Consider the following 22625-nt stretch of genomic DNA (forward strand, 5'->3'; position numbering starts at 1 on the left):
GCCACAGAAGCCAAATACAAAGGTGCATTTAAGGATCAAGATCAACCACCCCAGACAGGAAAATGCAAGCCCCTCCCACCCTACCTGCTATATCCTCTTCCCCGCTGTACACTTGAGGCACTGTCAGGTGTGTGCTTGTCCCTAGTCTGAAAATATGCACACACATACCAGAGATCTGTGAGTGAATTGGAATTGCAGAGAAAACTTGACCATTTCCAGTCCTCAAATATTAGGTTTTCTCCAACTTCATCCACCCAATTCCTAGGGCCCTTTTCACAAGTACTTTAATGCAGGAGCCTGGTAGTCTTCACCCTGCACGAAATTCACCCCTAGGAGTTGCTGGTCTCTAAGCTGGTGTTGGTCTGGCCCGTTTTTCAAACAATGAAATGAAAGGAACAGGGAGGCTGGAAGAAGTCCAGAATTTAAGGAGGGGTTGGGAGTAAGAATTGAACACAAGTTTTTTTTAATTATTGATTTTTTCATTTCAGGTTGATTTAGCAAAAGACCAACTGCCTATCATGAAATCTAGTGGGCACCTGGTTTATTCTACAGGGGCTGCCTTTTCACAGTGGAAATCGTGTGGCCTCTTGTGTGATTAGCCTTGTGCTGTGGTGTTGCCAACTGATTTCTCCAATTCTCTTTTCTCAGTGGCCTAGAATGTAGCTGATTAAATGGGCTGTGACTCACATAAGCTCCCGTGTCTTTTTTATTGACTGCTTTATGGAAATGCATCACACTCCAAGGGCCCCCATTGTTGTTGCTGTGTGTAGCTGACTGAGGAGTCCTGTTTCGCACTGAGAGATGGAATCCTCCTCTGTCGTTTTTTATTGCAGTTGGGGATGGTTGGGACAAGGGTTTAAAGGAAATCTGGATGAGGAGAGAAAGATGTCTGAGAATTTCCTTTATCTTCATCTGCCATGAAAGTTGGGTGGCCATCACTTCTGGGTAACAACTTCTCTGTTGATTTTATCTTTATAGTCCCATATCCTTCAGCTAAGTGAATCTTTTCTTTATATGGGCTATTCTGAGAGATTTAGTTAAGTGTAGTGGTGGAGAGAGATTATGACACTAATGTAAATCTGTTTTGTGCTGATATAATGTGATATGCCCTTAGATTTATCCAAGAGGGCCATTTATTCCCAATAAATCTAAATCATTTCTATTTTTTCATTAAGGTGGTGATATCTTTTCTCAGGTAATGGACAAAAAGTCTCTATTTTTTTAATTGTATACTTAAATATAAATGTTTTTTGCCTTAAAATAGCAATTCATGCAATTGTTTGTGGCTTCTTTCTGTTTTCATTATCATCCTGCAAAGCTTTTACATACTTTCTATTTTGCACTAAGTGGTTCTGCAGATCTGTTCATTTGCCAGCAGGTGTAGATTCAGCTTACAGGACTCCTTCTGCCTCATTACCCCAGAACTAACATAGGGCATCATCAGGACCACCGGTTCTTGGGCAGTGGGACCCTGAGCTGACACAGAGAAAGAGCTTGATTGTCACAATGCCCAACCTTGATTCTGGATTCTTCTAGCAGATCATGGAACTAATGAAATTGAGCTCAGAGTCAACTTTACTTTGAGAACAATTCTTGGTTTTGTAGTTACCATCCAGTTCCTTGTGCATAGAAAACAATCAATAGAATAGATTGATTTCATTAGATTTCCTTTCTTCTTCTATAACCATTCCAAACTTCACCTGTAATCCCACTTTTCCATTGCCCTTAGAGGGGATTAGGCATCATGAATATAGATTTCCTCTACCTAACATATCTTACCAAAACACAGAATATAAAATATTTTCTATTCTGTCATACTTCATAATCTTGGTGAATGACCAACAAGAGAGAAAAATCAGCAACACATTCAGGGTCCAATTTTAGCAAGCCCTGTGACTCTTAAGGAGAGGTGATGGGAAGGAACTGTCCCTTTGATCCTAGAATTAGTGACTTGGAGTTCAGACATCTCTGCTACATTATGTTTTTGTTTTCTTGGTGGTGGCATTCTTGGGTTTCCATTTGTGGGGAGCGAAAAGCCTCATGCTGATAATGTACTGAAAGTAAATGAAATTAAATAAGCGAAGCAGTGCTCATCACTACTTCCTTCCCCCCTGGGTAATTCAATTCAAGCTCTCTCTCTGATGGCAACTCACAGGGACTGTCTCTGTCACCCCGCTGGGGCCTGGAGTCTTAACATCTAAATAAAAGTTTCACTCAAGCATTTTTTATGCTCCTGCCAGCAGGATCAGTGAGCTGGTGTGGGCACATTAATGTAATATTCATACGCACAGACTCTCCCTGCACACGAGGCAATGTCTTCCCATTTTCATAATTATAGATGTTCCATAAAATGGCATTTAGATTTGCATTAAAAAGGGAGGTTTGAATTCTAATAGAACGTTTAACATGTCTTTTATGATTCAGACTCTCGGCATCTTTAGCAGGAAGCTGTGTCTCTAAGTTTAACAAGACCTTTTGTAAAAGGGGAGGAAAAACAAAAACAAAAAACCTGTTGGGAAAAGTGATGGAAGCGCCTATCTTAAGGATCCTGTTTTTCTTAACCCCCATGCTTTCATTTAATTTTTAGACCTCTCACAGCACTATTTTGACAGCCTGCAGAGAGGATAGGCTCTCCTTCAAAAGGCCTCCCCTCCCAACCTGGGTGCTCGCCCAGCCAACCTGTCCTTATTAGCATCTGTTTCTGCTTCTTGGAGAGCATTTTCAGAGACATATTGGAATGTTCAAAAGGGTGGGAACAATGAAAGGATACTAGACAAATGAACTTCCTTTGCTGCTGTTCCTCTCATGCCGGCACCCTAAGACCCATCAGAAGGATTACAGCAGCCACAGAGTTGACTAATTGCTAACTTTGTTTATAGTATGCACTAACACACAAGATGAAAATAGCCCATAAACAAGGGAGCTGACATTAAGGACAAGTAGGATAAGGACTCAGGCACTTAGACACACCTTAAAAAAGAAAAAGAGATCATTTTCCATCTACAGGTTTAAAACTTTGTTTGAAGAGCTCAGAAGCAAAAGATAATTTTTTATTTTATTTTTAAATGTTAAAATGCTATATTCAAACAAAAAGTCTGTAAAACACTGAGCAAAGCAGCAATCTCATAGTCACCACTGAGTAAATGTTAATTACAGATGTTCAAAACACAGTTGCATGATTAAAAAGAAGTTATTTCACCCAAAAACATGTGTATGACCCAGTTGCTTTATAGGTGGTTGTGCCTTAATTTGGTTTGGATTGTTTGCGCTCTAAATTTTTTAAGGCAAATCAAAAGAGATTTGGGTTTGGAGACAAAAAAGATGAAATATGATTCTGCTAGCTCGCTTCATTTCTCCTAATTAAAAAACATGAAGTTGTATGTTTTCAATTTTTTGTTGTTGTTGTTATTGTGTTTTGTTATTTCCTTTCATTTTCTGAGGAGTAAATTCCTTCCTCTTTGTCCATTTCCACACCCTCTGTAAAATAAGTGTAAACTCCAGTGTTGGAAGATGAATTGAGATCTTGAATCCTCAATAAATTTGTACCTAATGAGACTGATTGAAAGTCAAGCATGTTAGAAGCATACGATTAAAGTCCAGGGTCTTCTCTTTGTAAAGCTTTCTGTCATTTCTTACTTACTTTCCCACATGTAAGTAACAAAACTTACTTTCCTACATGTAAGTAACAAAACCAGAATTCAACAGCAATTGCCAAGGGTTCATATTGCATAACCCTTCTTTGTGTGAACCTAAAAAAATTTGTTACTAAGGTGACTTTGTGTTTGTTTAAAAAAAAATCAAAATCAACAAACAACTATGAACCAGAGACACACTTTGGGGAGGGGGGCGGGGAAAGGAAGTATTGGGGTCAAAATCAGGGGGTTGCAATTGTATGGGGACTAGAAAAAGAAAAAGAAAAAAAGTATATAGTTATTGCTCTCTCTGAGGTGACTGTGTTAACAGTAGACTGTATCACTCATTAAAGTTCGTCTGTAGTTATTCATATGATTTTTGATTACCTCAATGTGTTATCCAATTTGGAGTTTATATCCACAGCAAATTCTTGATTCTCTGGAGTCCTTTCTTGCCAGTCAGCATATGTTGTAGCCAGACTCCTCTTATACAAAGTAACATATGTATAGATAATTTTAAGTGATCTTAGCATTATATACAATCAGGAAGAATGAAATTTTTTCTTTCCCCTTCATATAGATGTTGTTTTATTTTGTATTGTATTCAAGCTATTGCCTTCTGTATCTCTTTATTAAAGTAGATTATCTAAAGTAGCCTAAATTAATGAAAATTCTGCCCAGTTTCAGCAAAGGTGTTGCTGTTCTTCCTTCCAGGAATAGACGACATCACAAAAGGAGCTCAAGAACTTGACAACATCATCAAGCAAGGTTACTTGGAGAAGAAATGCAAAGGTACCAACCAGACCCATAGATCTCAGAACATTCTGGGAAAGGAAGGCAAATGAGGAAAAATAGAGCTAAAAACCAGTTTTCTTCTCAATGCCCAGTGCCTGCTAGAAAGGTATGAGGCAGAAAGGAAAGCAAGAAGTCTTATGTTTGTGTACAGGCTGAAGAGACATGGCCCATAATTTTAAGCAACCTTAGCATCATATAAAATTAGGGCTGTGATCTTCCTCAGGATGGATACTGGTTCAGCCCTGCTCACTTGGCACACAAGTGCTTAATAAACACTGCTAAATAAATGATTGGTGACTTTCTTATTTTGTGCTCCCACAAAACATAGTTTCACAAAAAGTGAAATTATGTTACCAAAATGTAATTGTTTTATATCATAATGGGAGCAGTCCACTTTCAAGTTTCAGAGGAGCCCACATCTTGACCTATCACTCATTTGATTAGAACAGATAGTCTGAGGTTTAACAACAGGCAAATTGGCTCAGCAGAAAGACATTCTCATGCCCAGGACATCATTTTGATTTGCTAAAAGGCAACGCAGAAAGATATCATGGAGAATTTTTAAAGTACGGGATGAAATTAGAACCTGAAAGATGTCAAGAAAGAGAGATAACTGTGAGGGGACAGAGCCGCAAGCCCGATTAGATCCTGGCCTTTAACTGAGCGAGTCCTCCAGACTGAGTCAATGCCAGCTAACCTGTGGGAGTGAAAGGGAGGGCTTCACAGTCCATTAACCTGGGAGGTAAAACAATACCACACTGGACTGTGTGTTGGATTTTACGGAGTCATCGGTGATTGTAGTTACCTGAATTTATGTCCCTTGCTGCTGTTCCGTTTAGATCATAGTTTCTTTGGATCGGAGTGGCAGAAGCGGTGGTGTGTTGTCAGCAGAGGTCTCTTCTACTACTATGCTAATGAGAAAAGTAAGTGTTCTTCATTTGCACGGCAGCATCTCACTCCTGGATGCAAGCACTTTGTAAATTCTCAAGCACTTAGATCTCAAGATAGCAGTCCTTAACTAACACCCACAATGGGAAATGCTTAGGAGAGAAACAGACTCAGGTAAAGAATAACTTGCCCATCACCAAAAACTCAGGCGCCGATTTGAGTAATTATTTGCCCTATAAACACTGGTCAGTGTTTCAATAGGTTTTCTCTTATTATGATCAATAACATAACATCAAGGTTCAATACTTTGCCATTCTTATTTTTAAAAAAACCTCAAACTCTTTGCAGATATTAATAATATGGTTAAAATATTGAAAGCAAGTTATTCTGAGAAAGATTTAAACAGCTTACCAGTGGAAGCGAGTCCAAGCTTCTTAAGAGCATGCTCCCCATTTTTTCCTAATGGCTACTGGAAGTGGTTCAGTGGACCTCCCTGGAGCCACAGAGCACTGACACCAAAATGTTGCCAAGCCCAAGAGACACCCTTCAGCCTGATGGCGGCAGCAGGGAAGTGTTGACTCAGACCAGAGACAGCTTCCTCATGAGCCACCACTGGCTCAGTCAAGATCAGCACTCATGGGCTATCCCTGGAAGACCCCATCTGTGCTTAACATGGTTGCTCAGTTTGTGAGGAGTTTGTGAGTAGAGGATAGAAGCACCAACTGGAGGCAGCCACAAATAAATACAACTCAGATCATTACGCAGGTGAACGCAAACTTCCCACCAGGGGATTGCCTTCTTCAGAGTTGGGCTTCCTTGGAGTAATTCCAGAGTCACTGGGAGACAAAGTAAAGCGCCAGTTCTTGCAGGGACTTCCCTTGTACTTCCCTTCTCTTACAGAGACCAGTTGATTCTTCTCTTCCTTTCCCACCACTTGTCTCTCCTCTTCCTCCTGTCCCAAACTTATTCCTCTCCCAATGCCCAGGTAACCAGCCTAAGGAGTAATCAGATATCCTCCCAGTTGCCTTTAGACTGCACCTTTGGCACTAAGGTAGCAGAAAGAACTGTAGTTTTGCCTAAAGACTTGGAATCCTTAAGATTTGCCCTTGAACTTGAAGACGATTGCCTTACACTGTCTCTTGTGCCCGTAACAGGAATCACTGATCATTTGGGTTCACCATCTTGGATTCCTCAGAACCTTTCCCATCTAGGGGTAAAATGGAAAGCCCTACTTGGATGGGATAGTAGCATAGCATAGTAACAAGTCCCCTGATCCTCCCGCACCCCCCCCCACCCACACTCAAATTCAGCAGCCCCAGCACCATCACCACCACCCCGGAATTCTAGGCTTATAAGCCAGCTGGGTGTTTATTTTCTACTTTAAAACTTCAAACTAACATGACATTTGTCGTTGTAAAAATGTTCATCGTTTCCCTTGCATTTAAATAAGTGGTTGGCTTATCAGGATATAAAACCAGCTGCCACATTCATTCATCCAGAACCCTTTACACTCAAGGTGAGAGGGGGGGAGCGCAAGAGCTAAAGACTTGGATACTTTTATTGACCATTTTGCCGTCAGGGTGAAATAAAATCTGGTGACCGAAGAAACAACAAAACATTTTAGTGGCCAGTTAGAACAAGGAGAGATACTTTAACAAAAAAGATTCTGGTGTCAAAAAGCACTGTTGCATGGCTCCCTTCCCACCAGTTATTTCTTATTGTGCCCAAGACATTTTCTTAGTAAGTGAAGAGTGTTTCTGTATTTCTTTTAGCTCAACCAGGTGAGGACAGAGTCTTTTCCTTTTCCCTTGATATTGTCAACCCACTGCCATTCTTTCCATCGTCAGCATCAAAAGGCATTTATTGAATAATTCATTTCTGCAAGGTACGGGACCCTAAATCCTGAACCACACCATGGGGACACAAATCCTCAGGACTCCCTCCTCTTTTCCTGTTTCTGATATTTTGTTTTTCAAATAGGAATTAGGAGGCAGAGGAGTCGCTCCCTTCACCCACGTAGTGTCCTTCGTTTTGTGTCTCCTTCCTGGTCATCTAATGACACTCAACTGTACTCAGCAATGTCCCAATTTGACCTCCTAGAGGGGGATAAAATACTGAATAGCTGGAGTTTTTTATATTCTTTTTTACTGAGGTAACATCGATTTCAACACTATGATTCAGAGGTATAGATTCACTTCCCTCCAGATGTATGTTACCACCCCACACCCACCACCAAGACACCCACAGTCCTCTGCCATAGTGTACTTTGCTCCCCACCCCACTCTGGTAGCCTCAATTCTGCAGTCATTTCTAGGGTTTATTTGGTTTTGGATTTGTCTGTGCCTGAGTTTTAATTATCCTCCCTGTAGCATAAATCCCCACCTTATCAGCTGGGGCGGGAAGGCAGGTCTAGCCCAAATGCTACACAGGGCATGGGAGGAGATCCCGGGAACTTATAAGGCCCCCCCTGCGCTGCTGTCCCTCCCCTCAAATGTGAGCTCTGCTGGCCCTGATAATAATGTTTCAGCTCTGTAATAGCCTTCAAGAGCCTCACGTTCAGAGCCACACTCTCCCTGCTGTAATAATTCCTTCTTTCTGTTATTATAGATCTCTTAACATTCTAATAAATTCTCTGTCTCTGATGTACTCTTTTGGCAAAATAACCTTTCATGTTGCATTTCCCTAGCTTGGCAGTGATAGCTGCCTCGCTGTCACAGTAGCCTCTTCTTAAGCTTCCCTAATAACCTTTCCTTGACTGTTGTGGTTCCTCAGGGATGTAACAGCTGTTTCTGTGCTTTTATTTTACATACCAGAGAAGATGCCTTCCCTTGGCAGTTGCATCTCTCTAGGGATACAGGGAGCTTTCCTGTCTTGCAGGCAAGCAGCCCAAAGGGACCTTTGTCATTAAGGGCTACAATGTACGGATGGCCCCCCACCTGCGAAGAGATTCCAAGAAAGAATCCTGCTTTGAACTGACCTCTCAGGATAGGCGCAGCTATGAGGTAGGATGAACCGAGAGGTGGTGAGCCTCATTAGCACTGGCTTTTCATCCCACGTTGCATGTGAGCTGTGGTTGCTGTGCTGGCTTCCATCCTGTCTTTGTTACCTGTTTATTTCTTACTAAGACCTTCTTTCTTGACATGCCTTCACCTGTGCTATGCCACCCCCTCCCTCCCCCTCTCTGTTGCCACTCTCATCCCAGGCACTGCCTTTGCTTGGCTTCATTCATCCCCTTATCTGTCTCACTCCATAGGTGAGCCTTGTCTGTTGCAGCACACAATCTCATTATTTATTCTGTCTCTAATTTCATGGCTTTGCTTCCCATTCTCTTTACTTGTCAACTGATTATCTTCATTTCCTTCCATGAAATCCAGAAAAAGAAAAATCTGACTACAGACTAAAAAATAATTTATTTTCCCATACTCATCTTGCTATCTAAAATAATCTTCCTGTGTGTGAAGGCATTGCATATCTCTGGGAGGATTTCTAAGATATTGCTGACAGTGATTACTGAGCATGAACAGTCATAACTGAGAGTCTAGAGAATCTGGGTGGGAGTAAGAAAGACTTATCCTCCATTATGTTCATTTTTATGTATTTTCATATAATCTGATATGTAATATATTTATTACTCTTATAAAATCAATTAGAACAATAAAAAATTTCTGACCATAAAAATACAGTGATTTTCAGCAAAAATAATCCTTACATTTGGTATATTGGTCCCTGCTTATTTTTATCTTACTACAATTTTACTAAAACAATGTAGAAAACTTTGGCTAACTTACAAAGAGAAAAATCTGCTAAGGTTAATATTAGCCATGTGAATAACCCTTTGTTCAACTCTTTCTCAGCGTTCATTCCTTTATGTTTGTACAGTATCTTAAACCTTATTTTGATAAAATAACCTAGGTCTTCATTATGCAATTTCAAAAATTATTTTTAATTTGAAGTAAACTTTCCCAGAGATTCCTTTAAAGATGTGACTAATATACACACTGGGCATGTTACTAAGTTGTTTTTATTATTCAGATCTGATGGTTTCTCATCCAGATAAAAATTTATATGACAAGTCTAAATCAATTTCCCTAGACATTTCTTATAGAAATGTGCTTTTAAGAAACCAGAAATGACAATGTCGATTAATAAGTATTAAGCAGGAATCCAGGTTTCTTATACAGCACACATCTTTATCTTACCCTAATGGCCAGATAATAAAAATGTTTTTCAGGAACAGTCATTTCAAGTTGATTCATTTAAAATAAAAAATTGCTAAGACTTGATGCTTCACTGGCCTGTTTTGTGAATCAGAATGTAGAGTTTGTTTACTTCTTCTTTTCTTTGGCCCATTGAATTCAAGTCATTACCATGGTCTATGGATTCTTCCTCTACATCCTTTGGATCTTTCCCTTCGTATTTATTCCCACAGCCTTCACAATAGTTAAGTCCCTATCACTTTACCCAGAGGACTAGTTAAATCGCCTCCTAGTTGGTCTTCTGTCTCCAATTTTCCCCTATTCCAGTCCCTCCTATTCACAACTACTGAAAGAATCCCCCACTCCTGTGGCTAAAATTCACAGTGACCTGCCACGCCTGCATGTCAAACCTGAGCTCTAGTGCCCAGGGCCCTCTCGCCAACTCTTCTCTGACCCTCAGCTCCCTAGTGTCACCTGTTACTGTTCTCCAGTCAAGCTGATCTCCTCCCTTCCCCATCACTGGCGTTTCTAATCTGTTGCAGCTGGTTTTCCCTATCTGAAATGTCCAACCTCTTTCTACCAGGCACTTTCTACCAACTCATTTTTAAAACCGAGAAGAGTATACTTCAACAGCCTCCCCTGGCTCACTCTAGGCACCAGTATATGCTCCCTGTCTTCACGTTGCCTCTTGCTAATGGCAAGTGGGCCTACTCTGTGGTGCTCCCACTTCAAGGGTGTTTGCTGTCTCCATAACTGAGGCATTTGTTCTTTGAATTAGAAATGTTGGTTTGCTTTTTCTTCCCCTGTAAGCTTTTCTTAAATAAATGCCTGATGGATGAATGGGTAATCAAATGAATGCATGCATATGGACATAAATGTCTGGTCTCCATAGCTATCAACATTGGGTGGACAAAACTGCTGAAAAAAGAAGTCACTTTGAATGAGATTTTGATCTTTTTTCTAGTATTAAACAGGCAAAGAAGGGCCTCCCCAGTGGCGCAGCGGTTGAGTGCTGGGTTGCGAAGCTGCCCACAGCCTCTGTGGCGCTGGTTTGATCCCCAGCTGCTCCCCGGCCACTGGAGGAGGGTCCCACATGGCGTGCAGACCTCTCCTGCCGCCCGCTGCTCCCCTCAGCAGTGTACTTCGGTCCTTCTGCCTGCTCTGCTCCCCGCTCTGGCTCTGGTGAATTCTCTCACCCTCCCGCGCTTCTGACTGTACCCAGTGCTTGTATAAATAAATAAATAAATAAATAAATCTTAAAAAAAAAAAATTTAAACAGGCAAAGAATCCTGAGCTTTCAACTTGACTCTGAAACTTGACTCACAAGTTTCCTCCCTTTAATATTCCTATAGGATTCATGGAAATTTTAGTGAAAGTGATACATTAATTTACTAATTCTTCTCTAGTTTACAGCTACTAATCCAGCTGAAGCCAGAGACTGGGTAGACCAAATAAGTTTCTTGTTAAAGGGTAAGTACCATGGTTACAGAAGCAATACGTGAGTGGATTTTGAGGTTGAATTTCTCTTGCATAATATATAATCCACAGGTTTCAATATGTTTTTTTCCTGCCTGTTCTCTCTTCCACCTTCCCTATCACATCCCTCATATTATGACAACAAATAGTATCACGTATGAATTAGAAGATAAAGAAACTGTCAGCCTGGGGATTATACCACTGTAACTCTCTCACCTCCCTGCAGCCAAGTGGAGTATTGTAATCACCAGAAAAGGAAATTCTGAAAACTAGCTCAGCTCAGCTCAACTCACTGTCTCCTAACCCCTAATATTTTTGAAAGGAAATGTATGATATTAAGCTTGAAGTTATCTTGATGCAATTTAGGTCTCCAAAATCATCTTATTTTAGTCTTAGTAGGAAGTAGAAATCTAAACTCAGATTGACAGCCCTCAAGAACCCTGGTCATTAATAGCAACCCTGGACATTAATATTGTGTCTCAAGACACAATAAAATGCTCCTTGCTTTGGATGGGGAGAGCCCTGCCTGAGGATGCTAAATGACTGCTCTTAGAGTACCCTCTGCTGGCCAGCCTGCAGGTGACAGTGGCCAGGGAAGCCTTGTCTGGGAGTGGCCTGGCAGGTAGGAGTAGCCAACCTTGAGTCTGCCTCAGGGCACCAAGTAACCCTCATATAGCACGGTGGCAGAACCCTGCCTCCACCCAAAGTCAGAAACACCAATTGTTCATGGTGCAAGACCTGAAGCACGTCAACCTAAAACACCAAGTCTTTTCATCTCATTTTTTTATTCTAGGATGAGATTTTATTGTGGATAAAAAGGAGGAAGCACCAGAGCTTTAATTACAAGAATGCCTGTTTTACTCAGTTTATGTCTTTGCTATCACGAAAACAAACTATTGCATCTACCAAGAGCATCACGTATAATAGACTGGAACTAGGCAAACATGAACATTGATGGCGAGACTACAGGGTACACTCTCATCTAGGTGCCTTGGATTTATGCGTGTAATATACCCCTAAGTGTGTAAACCTCAATAAAACTCAAAGCAGCTTTATTGAGCTGTACCCTGTGGTACTTTCAGAATCCCACATTGAAGAAATTATTCATTCCATTTTATTTTAAAACAAACGAAATAATAGCATATGGTCTAAGCCACAAATGTGTCTTTGATCCCTTCCTCATATGAGGTGGCACCAGAATTCAGATGAAAATTGTTGCAGAATCTTTATTAAAAGCCTAATCAAGCCAAACAGTTTTATTGTGTTTTGAAATGAACATCCGATGTCTCGTCATCCTCTCCTTCCCCCAGAGGACGCTGGCTGCGCTCGCCCATCCTGCAGAGGCCCCGCAGCAGAGTTTCAGAGAGCACTCTGTACTGCTCGTCAGAGAATGAACCTTCCCAGTCCCCCATTAAAAGAAAAAACCAATCTCCCTCTCCCTCCCCGTGCTCCCCAGTGCGGTAATGGCTTGACAACCTCTATGCAGTGACCCACTTTAAGGTCAGCCAAACTATACAGTTGCAAAAGAACATGGTGACCACATGGCTTAGCCCCTCCATCTGGTCTTGCATTACTGTTATATGTTTCCCTATCCTACTTTCTCTTCCTCTTCCTTTTTACCCACTTTTCCCTTTACATACAAACTTGTCCGAAACTCCACAGAGAAATCTTAGGGAGATCAGCTTCTGAGAGGTCCGCTATCCTACAGCAGCCAGCCACCATGGTCCCCCAGCCCCGTGCGGGCTCAGAGCTAAGGCCATCACTCACCCTTCCAGTTTTCTACCTGGCGAGCAGTGTGTGGCATGCTGGCATTTCCCCTTTTGGCTTATTTTCTTCCCTTCGCCTCATGTGCTCCTTCTCACACCCATACTTTACAGGGCTGCTTCATCCTGATCAAGTTTTATTGCAAGGAAGGATTTATGTTGATGGTTTAAACCTGACGCAGTGCTAGTCTGGCCTTTTCTGTAGATTTCCTGCCACCAAGGCCCACATTAGAAATAACAGCACTTAACCTAGTGTTTCGTTTTCTTTTGACATGTTTTATTCTCATCCCTCCTCCTCCTTCTCCCTCTTTACCTCCCTGGCTTATTCTTTTCCTTTCCTCCCTATCTTGACTCAGTCTCATCTTTGCCCTGGCAGATCTGAGTTCCTTCACCATTCCATATGAAGAGGAGGGAGAGGAGGGAGAGGAAGAGGAAGAGACATATGATGATATTGATGGTTTGGACTCCCCAAATTCTGGTTCCCAATGCAGACCCATTATTGTGCCTGGGAGTATGGGGCCAAAAGAACCCACAGAGGAAAAAGAAGATGATATTTATGAAGTCTTACCAGGTGAGAAATTTTATCTTCTAACTTCTAACTATCTTTCTGCAGTTTTAGAAATTCTTGACCTGGTGGAAGAATATAACTTTGGAAACTCCAGAAGAAACCAACTCTCTAAAGGAGAGAGCGGGGGAAAGTTTCAGTGGTTTCAGTGGAGCTCCTGTGACCCCCCACTCCAGAAGCTCTCCTCTTCTCTGGGAGCAAAATGAATTGACCAGGGAGTCTTTCATCTGTGCCGTGTGAAGGAATCTATTACATGTGTCAACATGTTGATTGTCACTGGTTGAATGTGAGTTTTGGGGTCATCCAAACTCTCTAAGTTTCAACTTTACTGTCTAAAAATTATGAGAATAATGGAAAGTTACCACAAACTTGTGGACATCAAAAGTCTAAAGGAGTATGGATAAGTGCAGATGAGCTTTTTCAGTAACCCAGTAAAACCCTGATAGAGCACAACTCATCATTACCTAGTTCAGGTGTGCCACCAGTCAGATCGCATCTCTTAAAGATAAGCTGAGCCAGACTCCTCTACCCACCATGACAGCAGGTCTGCTGTGCAGATTTCTTTCTTTCCAAAGGCATAATTACTGGCTTCTCAAAAAATCAAAACAAAACACCAAAGCCATATCATCCTTACTGCTTGTGCATAGCCTTGTCGTGTGGGGATAACAGCAGCTGCTGAAACAGTGCAGAGCACAGTGGGGGTCAGGCTGTGGAAAATCGGAGCCGGAGCCTTTTAATTGTGAGGTAGTTAGACCACAGGAATGCTGAATCTTCAAGTCCATTCAGAAAGATCGCTCCTGTGGAAATTTGCCAGGAGTTCAGTGCTCTGCTGAGAAATTCAAGTTAAGCCTAAATTTATAGCAATTTAAACCTCAATCCCAGATGAACCCAGGAACTAAGGTGAATCTAACGCTCGGGCCCCTGAAGACAGGGCTGGTTGCTAAAAGCGTCATCAGTAGGCAACTTGCATTTTAAGGCTTCTGAGAAGGCCTAACCCTGTCAAGGCTGTAATCACCTGCTCCCTGGGGGAGAAGCCACGTCACTGCTTCCTGAGTGAAGGAGCGGCCTGGGGCCACACATCTCCTTGCTGGGACTTCACCCATCCACCTCGGAGAGCCTTCTCCAGCACTCCCAGCCTCTGCGAGTCCTGACTTCTCCAGCCTTTTTGTTGTGTTTTATTATGCAAATGATATCTTGGTTGAGGTCGAGCCATTTCTTGTGTCTGAAGTTAAAAAAAAAATGATAATTTCCTCAGCAAGTCATCGTCGTTAATGAAGTTTTACAAAAACAGATACAACCAAAGGAAAATAAAATTTCACAGGTGATAAATTTTTCCAATTTCCCTGGCAGAATTCGATAGGATTGTTAAATTAAGAGTGAAGGTGTCTGTTAGAAAGCAACGAGCAGTGATGGGTAATTTTATAGAGTGGAAAATTGAATCAAATTGCTACATTAAAACACAGCTCCTCTGAGAATCTTCCCTTTCACAGTCTGCTCCATTGCAACAGCAGGGTGCAGAAATGGATCTAATTCACAACACTCCCTAAAAGGAGATACACTCCCCAACTTGGCCAGAATCTTCCTAGTGAGGTCACATTCCTCTCACTCCTGCCCAGGCATGGGGAAATATCCTAGTGATGCTCCACTTTGTGTTACACCTGTGGAAGAGTACCCTGGGAAAACCCCACTGAAGCACTTAGCCTTCTGGAGAGCAAAGAAGGATCTTTTCATCCATCATGCTTAGTCCTCAGTGGAGCAAGGGAGGAGGGGACTGATGCTCAGCATCCAAGAGTAAAGGAGAATAAAGGGAAAGGGGCCTTGGAAAACAAGTTTGGGCCCACCTCCTTCGCCCAGGTGGGTCAATGTGTGTCTGGTGACTTCTCAACAACCATCCTTCCTCTGCCTCCTAAATTCCTGCCTTTGACCCTTGTGGCACTGCCCAGGATATGAGGGCTTTCCTCTAAAATTCATGCCAGTTTAAATGTTGGATTGAACTCCAAAGTCATGGAGACTGGTCTGCTTTCTCAAAGAAAGATTCAGCCTACGCTCACAGCAGCCGCCCCTTGGAAGTGAGGAAGTCTGCATAGTAGAACTAGGGTTTCTCTGCAGGTTAGGGAACCGGCAGCTATCTGGCCTAAAAGTTTCCAAAGGACAATGCAATATCCAGCCAACAAGTTCCTTCCCATAAGCCTCTATCCATCTCAGTTGTTAGAGACAATGTGGGAAATACTGGCATTTAATTACTATATGAATATCTGTACAAGTCGCCGTCACCCAGCTCCCCATCCACTCAGAGCACTCAGCACGGAGTGCCTTGGCATATGGTACTAAACGCTCAACAAATGCTGATTATTATTAATTTGGTGGTATTTAAATAGGAAGTGTCATCTCCTCGAAGAATGGGGAGTTGGTAACTAGTTCCCCTCCTCTACCAACGAGACCTGAGATAGTCCAGTTGGACATTTTCATGTATAAGTATAAAGCAGGTAATGTTGAAAATCCTGAGCAGATGGACTGTGGGGCACATCTGCTGCCCAGGCCCATTTTTACCACAAGGACAGGTGCTAGGTAGAGGGAGAGCCAACAGCAACACTGGATTGTGCTAACATTGTATACCCATCAATAGTCAAGTGGATGTGGGACTCTAACATTTGTCTCATTTTTGTGAAGAATATTTACCATTGATGGTTCTGCCCATCCTTCTTCTTTGGGGTAGGTCCTACACATGCCTGACTGTCCCTATGGGACCGGTCACATAAGTGATATCTCCCTTCCAGAATATCATTTCCATGGGCTTCCTAGTAGAGAGAAAAGTGCCTGTAACACATACCAAGTCAATACAAAAATGTTTTTTCCTAATCAAAATAATGTATAGATCATCAAATTAAATGCACTCCATGACATTAATCATGGGATAATTAGCATTTGCTACGTGGCTTGCTGGCTTCTTCCCATGAGGAAAAACCAGAGCACTCGAGGTTTTCAGCCAAGACCACAAAAATGCTAGTCCTGGATAATACGGTTTCAAGATTGGTATCCGGTGGGATTTCTGAATATCTGTGTTCAGGGCATATGGGGGCCTTTGATTTTTAAGATCTCATTTGTAGTAGATTAAACTGCAGGAAACTACCACAAAGAAATGCCAAAGCAATATGTGGAAATGAGAGACTTTTCTGAGCCCTCTCTCACCCCTCCCTGAAATTACTTTACAGGCTAACATAGGCCCAGTTTCGTGATTCAAGGTTCCATAAAAGGACAACTTTTATCAGGTTTCTCTGCATCTGGGCCTAAGGCTGGCATCCAGCAAGGTGCCTGAGGCCACTGAAGAGCTGTGACTGGGCCCTTGCAGCGGCCTCGATAGCAAAGGAACCCTGTGATCTCTCTAGAGAGACTTGAGGAGAGAGAACAGGAAGAGGGACAGAAAGCCCTCCCCGGGAATTTTTCTTCACAGTCTGAGGCTGCCCGCACTGCCCTGGAGGATTATTATAGACAGGAAACCAGATTGCCTTATAATAAAACATATAGCTGACTTTTTTTTTTAATTTGAGTCAAATGGAAATAAACAGTCTGTGGAATTAGTTTCCCCCTGTACAGTTGTCCAGACCCACAGGATGGTGGGATGGGGAGGCAGGAGGTTACAGGGGAAATAGTAGTAGGAGATCTAAGGCGGGAAAAAAAGCAGACACCAAAAATACAAAGTTTATGAAGGAAGCAAATTCCAATTTCATAGAAAAGCAACACTCTAAGGAGGGATCATTATAGAAGCCTGGACACCATCATTAGACCCCCACTTTCCTCCTGCTCACCCCCGCTCACACTGGGGCCCTGGCCACATGGTACTGTTTGGCCAGAACCCAAGCTAGAATCAGACCATTTCTTCTACCTAGAACATTCCTGCTTTCCCCCCACCTCAGCCAATGAAGCCTCGCTCAAATAGTCTCCTCAATAACACCCTCCCAGATACTCAGTTAGAATTGAACTCTTCCTGCCTTTACCACAATGATTTATTCCCAGGCCTTTCTCCCTCATTTAGTAGGTAGGTACTCAGTTATTATTTGTGAAACTAAACTCTGTACTTTCCAGGTGATGCAGTTAGCACTAAGCGAGTTTAATACCTTGCCCATCGAGACCACACTACAGAGATAGGATGCAAATACCTTGAGATAATGTGGAGATTGCCAAATGCACAAGAGAGAATTAAATGTGTTGCTAGCATCTTGCTCATATTTTGCATGTGGTCTGAAGAGGTGCCATGCACCCACAGACACATAACCCACTGGGGTGCTATGGGGTGGTTTCTGTTTGCACTTGGAGTCTGTCTGTATTTCTCTGTCACCAGAGCCCCTTCACATCTGGTTGCACGTTGATTCATTTGACATTTTTTAACCTTCTGTCACTTTGCTTTGTTTGGGGTAAATGGGTTCTCTCTTTCCACTCTAGTCATGTTTTCTCTGCGTTGGTTTAGCTGATACCAGAGAAGCACTCCAGCAAGGAGCCAGGTGCCAGGAGGAGCTGCTGCTCTCTGCCTCCGAGGTGGAGTCAGTGTCCTGTTCCTTCCAGCCTCTCATTAGTGTCCCTGACATTGTGCCAAGAGTGTTGATTGAAATCAAATCTCTGGATACTGATGCTCATTTGTGATGCCCCATGGTTCTCTCACATGTTCGCACAGCTAACAGAATCCTCCTCAACTGTTTTCCCAATTGAGATGAGATATTTGGGGATCAAGTAGAGCATTTAATGTAATAAGTGGACAGTAATCTTTAGAGGTTAATTTGCTTAAAACCTATGTACGGTTGGGGTCCCACATGCCCTGTAGGAGCAAGAACCATTATAATCTATTACTGTTTAAAGTTGAGCTAGCACATACATTTTAATTCTCTCCTAAATGAAGATGTATTTCATTATAATGCTAAATGTGATACTAAAATCCCTGATAATTTTCTTATAAAGAAAATTTAACAACCTCTTTAACCCAAAAAAATTTTTTTTTCAAATTAATCTCTTTAAGATGAAAGCCTCACCTTACAGATGAATAAAAATGAGAAATTTGGCAGTTTAGCCCATCCTCTTTTTGTGAACAAAGAGACTTTTTTTCTGTCGCCATCATCCGTTTTCTTGACTTTGGAGTGTGAGAGATACCAATCTGATTTCCTTAAAGGCTCCAAGATAAATTGTATGCCCCTCTGTGCGCTGTGCCCTCTGAAGCTGGGAGATGTGCTTTTCACCACCAGTTGTGGAAGACACTTTCCTTCACTATGTGATGCCCACCACCCCCATACTCACCCATTCAAAGACCCCAGGGGTACAGCACCCAGTCTTTCACCTCAATTGGCTTCTTTGCTTGCGTCTACTCTCAGCCACCGAGGACAATGTTAGATAGAACAGATGTGGGAAGTGGAGCTTCCCCGTTCACATATATCACTGGAGAGCTTGGTAATAGTGGTGAATGATATACAAGATGTGTGGCCATGTTCAGCTTTCTTTCTAGGTGACTCCACAGGCACAATGGAAAAATCAGAGTATCTGATCTGGAATTGAACTACATAGAACAGATTTTTTTTCCTTCCATTTTTGTATCATGACTAGATTAAGTGCTTTTGTCTGAAAGGATAAAGGAATCAAGTTTTAGTTTTCATTTTTATCATTGCAAATACATTTACATTCTTCTATTTTACAAATGCAAAGAGCAGGCAAGCCACTTTCAATAATTTATTTTAAAATCAATGCTAATGAGGTTATGTCTCGTCAGTGGCCAAGTTTTACAATAAAGTCTGATTTATTTAGAAAAGATCTTTGGTGTAGCTTCCCATCTAATGGTGGTGGGAAGGGGGTGGAGTAGCAGGCACAGTGACCCTCCAACTTCGGATCCAATTTGTAATTCACAGCGGAGATCTGACCCAATTTACATTGATTAGAATTGGGAGGAAGAGACATCTGCACACAGACAGCAGAGGTAGAATAAACCCTCTCTGCAAAAGTGTCTCAGCACAGCAAATTATTGGCCTTTGTGATGGAGTTGTTTGATATCAGCAAAAGAGCCATTCTCTGTCCAAATTATTAGCTATCTCTAAGTCCAAGGACACACAAACTCTTGATGTGTTCAATCCCATGAAGTTAGTCCCACATCAAAAAGGAAAAAACATCACAGCAACGGAAGGAAGTGGGCAAGTGTTAGGAAGATGGTGTGCAAAAGATGATGCTTAACGTGATTTATTTCAGTGTGATCTATTTCCGATATTTTGTGTCACTCTGCCATTACTCATATTTTTATTCCTGATGATGGTGTCAGGGGAGCACTACAGGTGGTGAGTGGGAAATTCTCTGCTGCTCAGTCACACATGGGGATAGAAGAGTGGTTCTATTCCAACAGCACCTTGTCAGGCAAGATATATGTATATACAAATATACACACATATATAATCAACACAGGTCACATATTTTTAATGTTGGTAACATGTGACTTATTTCCCCAAAATACCAATCCCTTCATTTTTATTTTTGCAGGGGAACTGTATCATTTTGTGTATGAAACCAATTACTTCTCTACATATTGTTATGCTGTTTCTTCTTACGAATGAGTTTACAGCTTACTTCCCCCAGTCTGACATATCAGAACTCATATGGCCATATAAATCTTCTATTTAGAAAATGGGGGGACGTTTCGAGACCATCTTCTCAAAACTGCCATTTAAATCTCCTCAAAAGCTCCATTTAGTGGTATAACAATGAGAAAGCAAGACAGGGAAGTGCCCTAAAATCCAGAAAAAGGAAATTAAATATTGCCAGGAGAAACTGAGAATTCAGCCCTTAAAATATTGCTTATTATGGTCATTCTCTCTCTCTCTCTGTGTGTGTGTGTGTGTGTGTGTGTGTGTGTGTGTGTGTGTAAGGAGAGAGAGAAACAAGAAGAGCGAGGTGGTAATGAAAAGGAGAATATCACGTGTATTTTTACTCATTTACCCCACGTATAAAATAGCTAAATATGATTCTGGTACTCATGCTTTCCATAAAAAGGCCCAATGTTATCAGGTAATATGAGTCTGACATAAAACAAGTTAATGAGGGTAAAAAGCTTAGGCCAGTCATGTTGTGATTTTTTTTTTCTATGTTGTGATTTTCACCATATAAACACATGACTGGAGTTAGACAATAGTGTTGACTTAGAACCCATTGTGTACCTGCAGCGATTAATTAAAAGACTATTCCAACTGCCCTCAAGAGCTTACACTCAAATAAACAAGGCAGGCTGAAAATAATGACACTAAAAAAATCACCGCAAGCCCAAGTACTAGGAATATAAAATTATGTGCATGACCAGCTACCGTTGAACACAAAGCTAGACACACTGTGGACTAATCGGGGAGGGTGTAAACATGTATTTAGCAACACACATACATATACTCTGGGTGCCCACATGAGAGAATTCCAGAAGGGGAGAAGAAACAACATTTGAAAAAAAAGGATTCGCAGTCTAGTGGTAGATGCCATGAAGAGCCCAGTGGACAGAAAGCTTCACGAGGGCAGGACCCCACCAGTCTTATCCGTTGCTACATCTCTGCTCCTCAGGCAGCCCCATGCGTGTAGTCAGCACTTAGTGCTTGTAAATGAATGAACAGGGAGGGAAGGAATGGAGAGCCCAAGTATGAAGGTGCTAAATGATTTAAGAAAAAAAAAGACAACGATAATTATTTCCTCAAAGGGGAGAGCCTCACAAGCTCACAGAAACAAGACCTGTTGGTACAAAGAACTTAAGACTCCCAACCACTAATTGCTAATGCTGATCATGTTTCTTCCCTCAGATGAAGAACACGATCTAGAAGAGGATGAGGGTGACATGGCACAGAGCGGAGGTAAGAGAGCTTCATGAGTGTCCAGGCTGTGGCTAGGACCTCGTTCTCCTCTCTCCAGACAGCAAACATTACTGCACTCACTAATTAAGAGGGTGCTAGTGTGTCAACCTCAAAAGCCCCAAGTGAGGGCCTCCCTGGTGGCGCAAGGGATTAAGCACAGCACTATGAAGCAATCCACAGCCTCTGCAGCATGAGTTCAATCCCCGGCTGGCCAGGGAGCAACCCACATGGCACAGCAGACCTCTCCTGTCTCGCCTGCTGCTCCCCTCAGCAGTGTATTTCAGTCAGTCTGCCTGTTCTGTTCCCCACTCTGTCTCTGGTGAGTCCTCTCACCCCCCGCATCTCTGGCCTGTACCCCAGCTCCTGTATGCATAAATAAATAAATCTTTAAAAAAAAAAAAAGCCCAAGTGAGATGACTGGATAAGGAAATATCTTAACTTTAAAAGCAGCCACCCATTCACTTTAATTAATGGTCCCAGGACAGCTAAGATTTATCCTAGAGAGGGTGGGAAGCCAAACGAGATATTTATTTTTTCCTATCGGTATTTCTTAAATCAGTACAGTGAAAATAGAATTGCCTCATCTCTAAGAGATCAGAGGATTGAGAATGGAAATGTCTTCTCTCTGAGAGGCGCAGAGATTGCAAGTTCAGAGGGGAATGGAAATGTGTCAGATCTGAAAAGTGAACATGGGGTGAAGGATAGAATTGCTTGGTGATGCTGACTTCTGATGGCCTGGTTTGATTCCAGGCACATTTGGAAATGAATATGTAACAGGTTTGTTGAATACAAAATTACATCTTATTCATCCCAGACTGTTAACCATGCTTCAGGCTGTTAGTGAGCCCATCTTTTCTAAGGTCAGATGCCCCCCCAACGCCTCCTTAAGTGGACCAAAGACCTATTCTATCCTTGTCAGTTAAGGACCACACATCACAAGGGCAACCTCAAGGACACTGGTTCCCTCGGAAGGGCCTGAATTGTGACTGATTTAGATTACTGGCTAATTTTTTTTCTTAGAGAGTCTAGGAAAGTCTTAGTCCTAGGAGTTCTTTTTCTCTGCGTTCTCTCCATTTCTCTAGTCCTCCTTTTCCCTTTTCTGCTCTTCCTTTCCTGTGCCCTTTCTCTTCATCCATTCAGCCAAGTTCCCTTTCCTTGGCCCATCCTCAAAAGGAAATGAAGTTGTAAAGGGACTAGTGAAGGACCCAACTTCTCCCAGGGGAGCGAAAGGACAGTGACGTCACATGCCAAAGCAACTAAAAGAAAGAGCTGAGGCAGGTAAGGTCCTGGGGTTCAATGCAACTTTAAGTAAGCGCCTCGTGACAGTTAACACATGCAGTTAAGTCCGTTCTGAAACCTGTTTGCTGCTGTTTTCTACTCACTGTATAGAACACCAACAGAAAAATCTGTTTCCTGACCAACACATGGCCCACATATGTCTTTTCTCTACCAACTTCCCT

At 42.1% G+C, this 22625-nt stretch overlaps 1 protein-coding gene across 1 annotated transcript in view; it reads left to right on the forward strand.

Moving 5' to 3' along the window:
• The window catches only part of SKAP1 (src kinase associated phosphoprotein 1), a gene marked incomplete at its 5' end in the record, with an annotated part of 258277 nt that overhangs the window by 208708 nt on the left and 26944 nt on the right, over positions 1-22625 (forward strand). The window contains 6 exons of the mRNA XM_084238905.1: positions 4347-4424; positions 5267-5350; positions 8193-8317; positions 10918-10981; positions 13127-13321; positions 21115-21165. Coding sequence (XP_084095031.1) covers positions 4347-4424; positions 5267-5350; positions 8193-8317; positions 10918-10981; positions 13127-13321; positions 21115-21165 — 597 coding nt within the window. The remainder of the gene's footprint in view (positions 1-4346; positions 4425-5266; positions 5351-8192; positions 8318-10917; positions 10982-13126; positions 13322-21114; positions 21166-22625) is intronic.

This window comes from Talpa europaea (genome assembly GCF_964194135.1).
Source record: "Talpa europaea genome assembly, chromosome: 7".
NCBI lineage: Eukaryota > Metazoa > Chordata > Mammalia > Eulipotyphla > Talpidae > Talpa > Talpa europaea.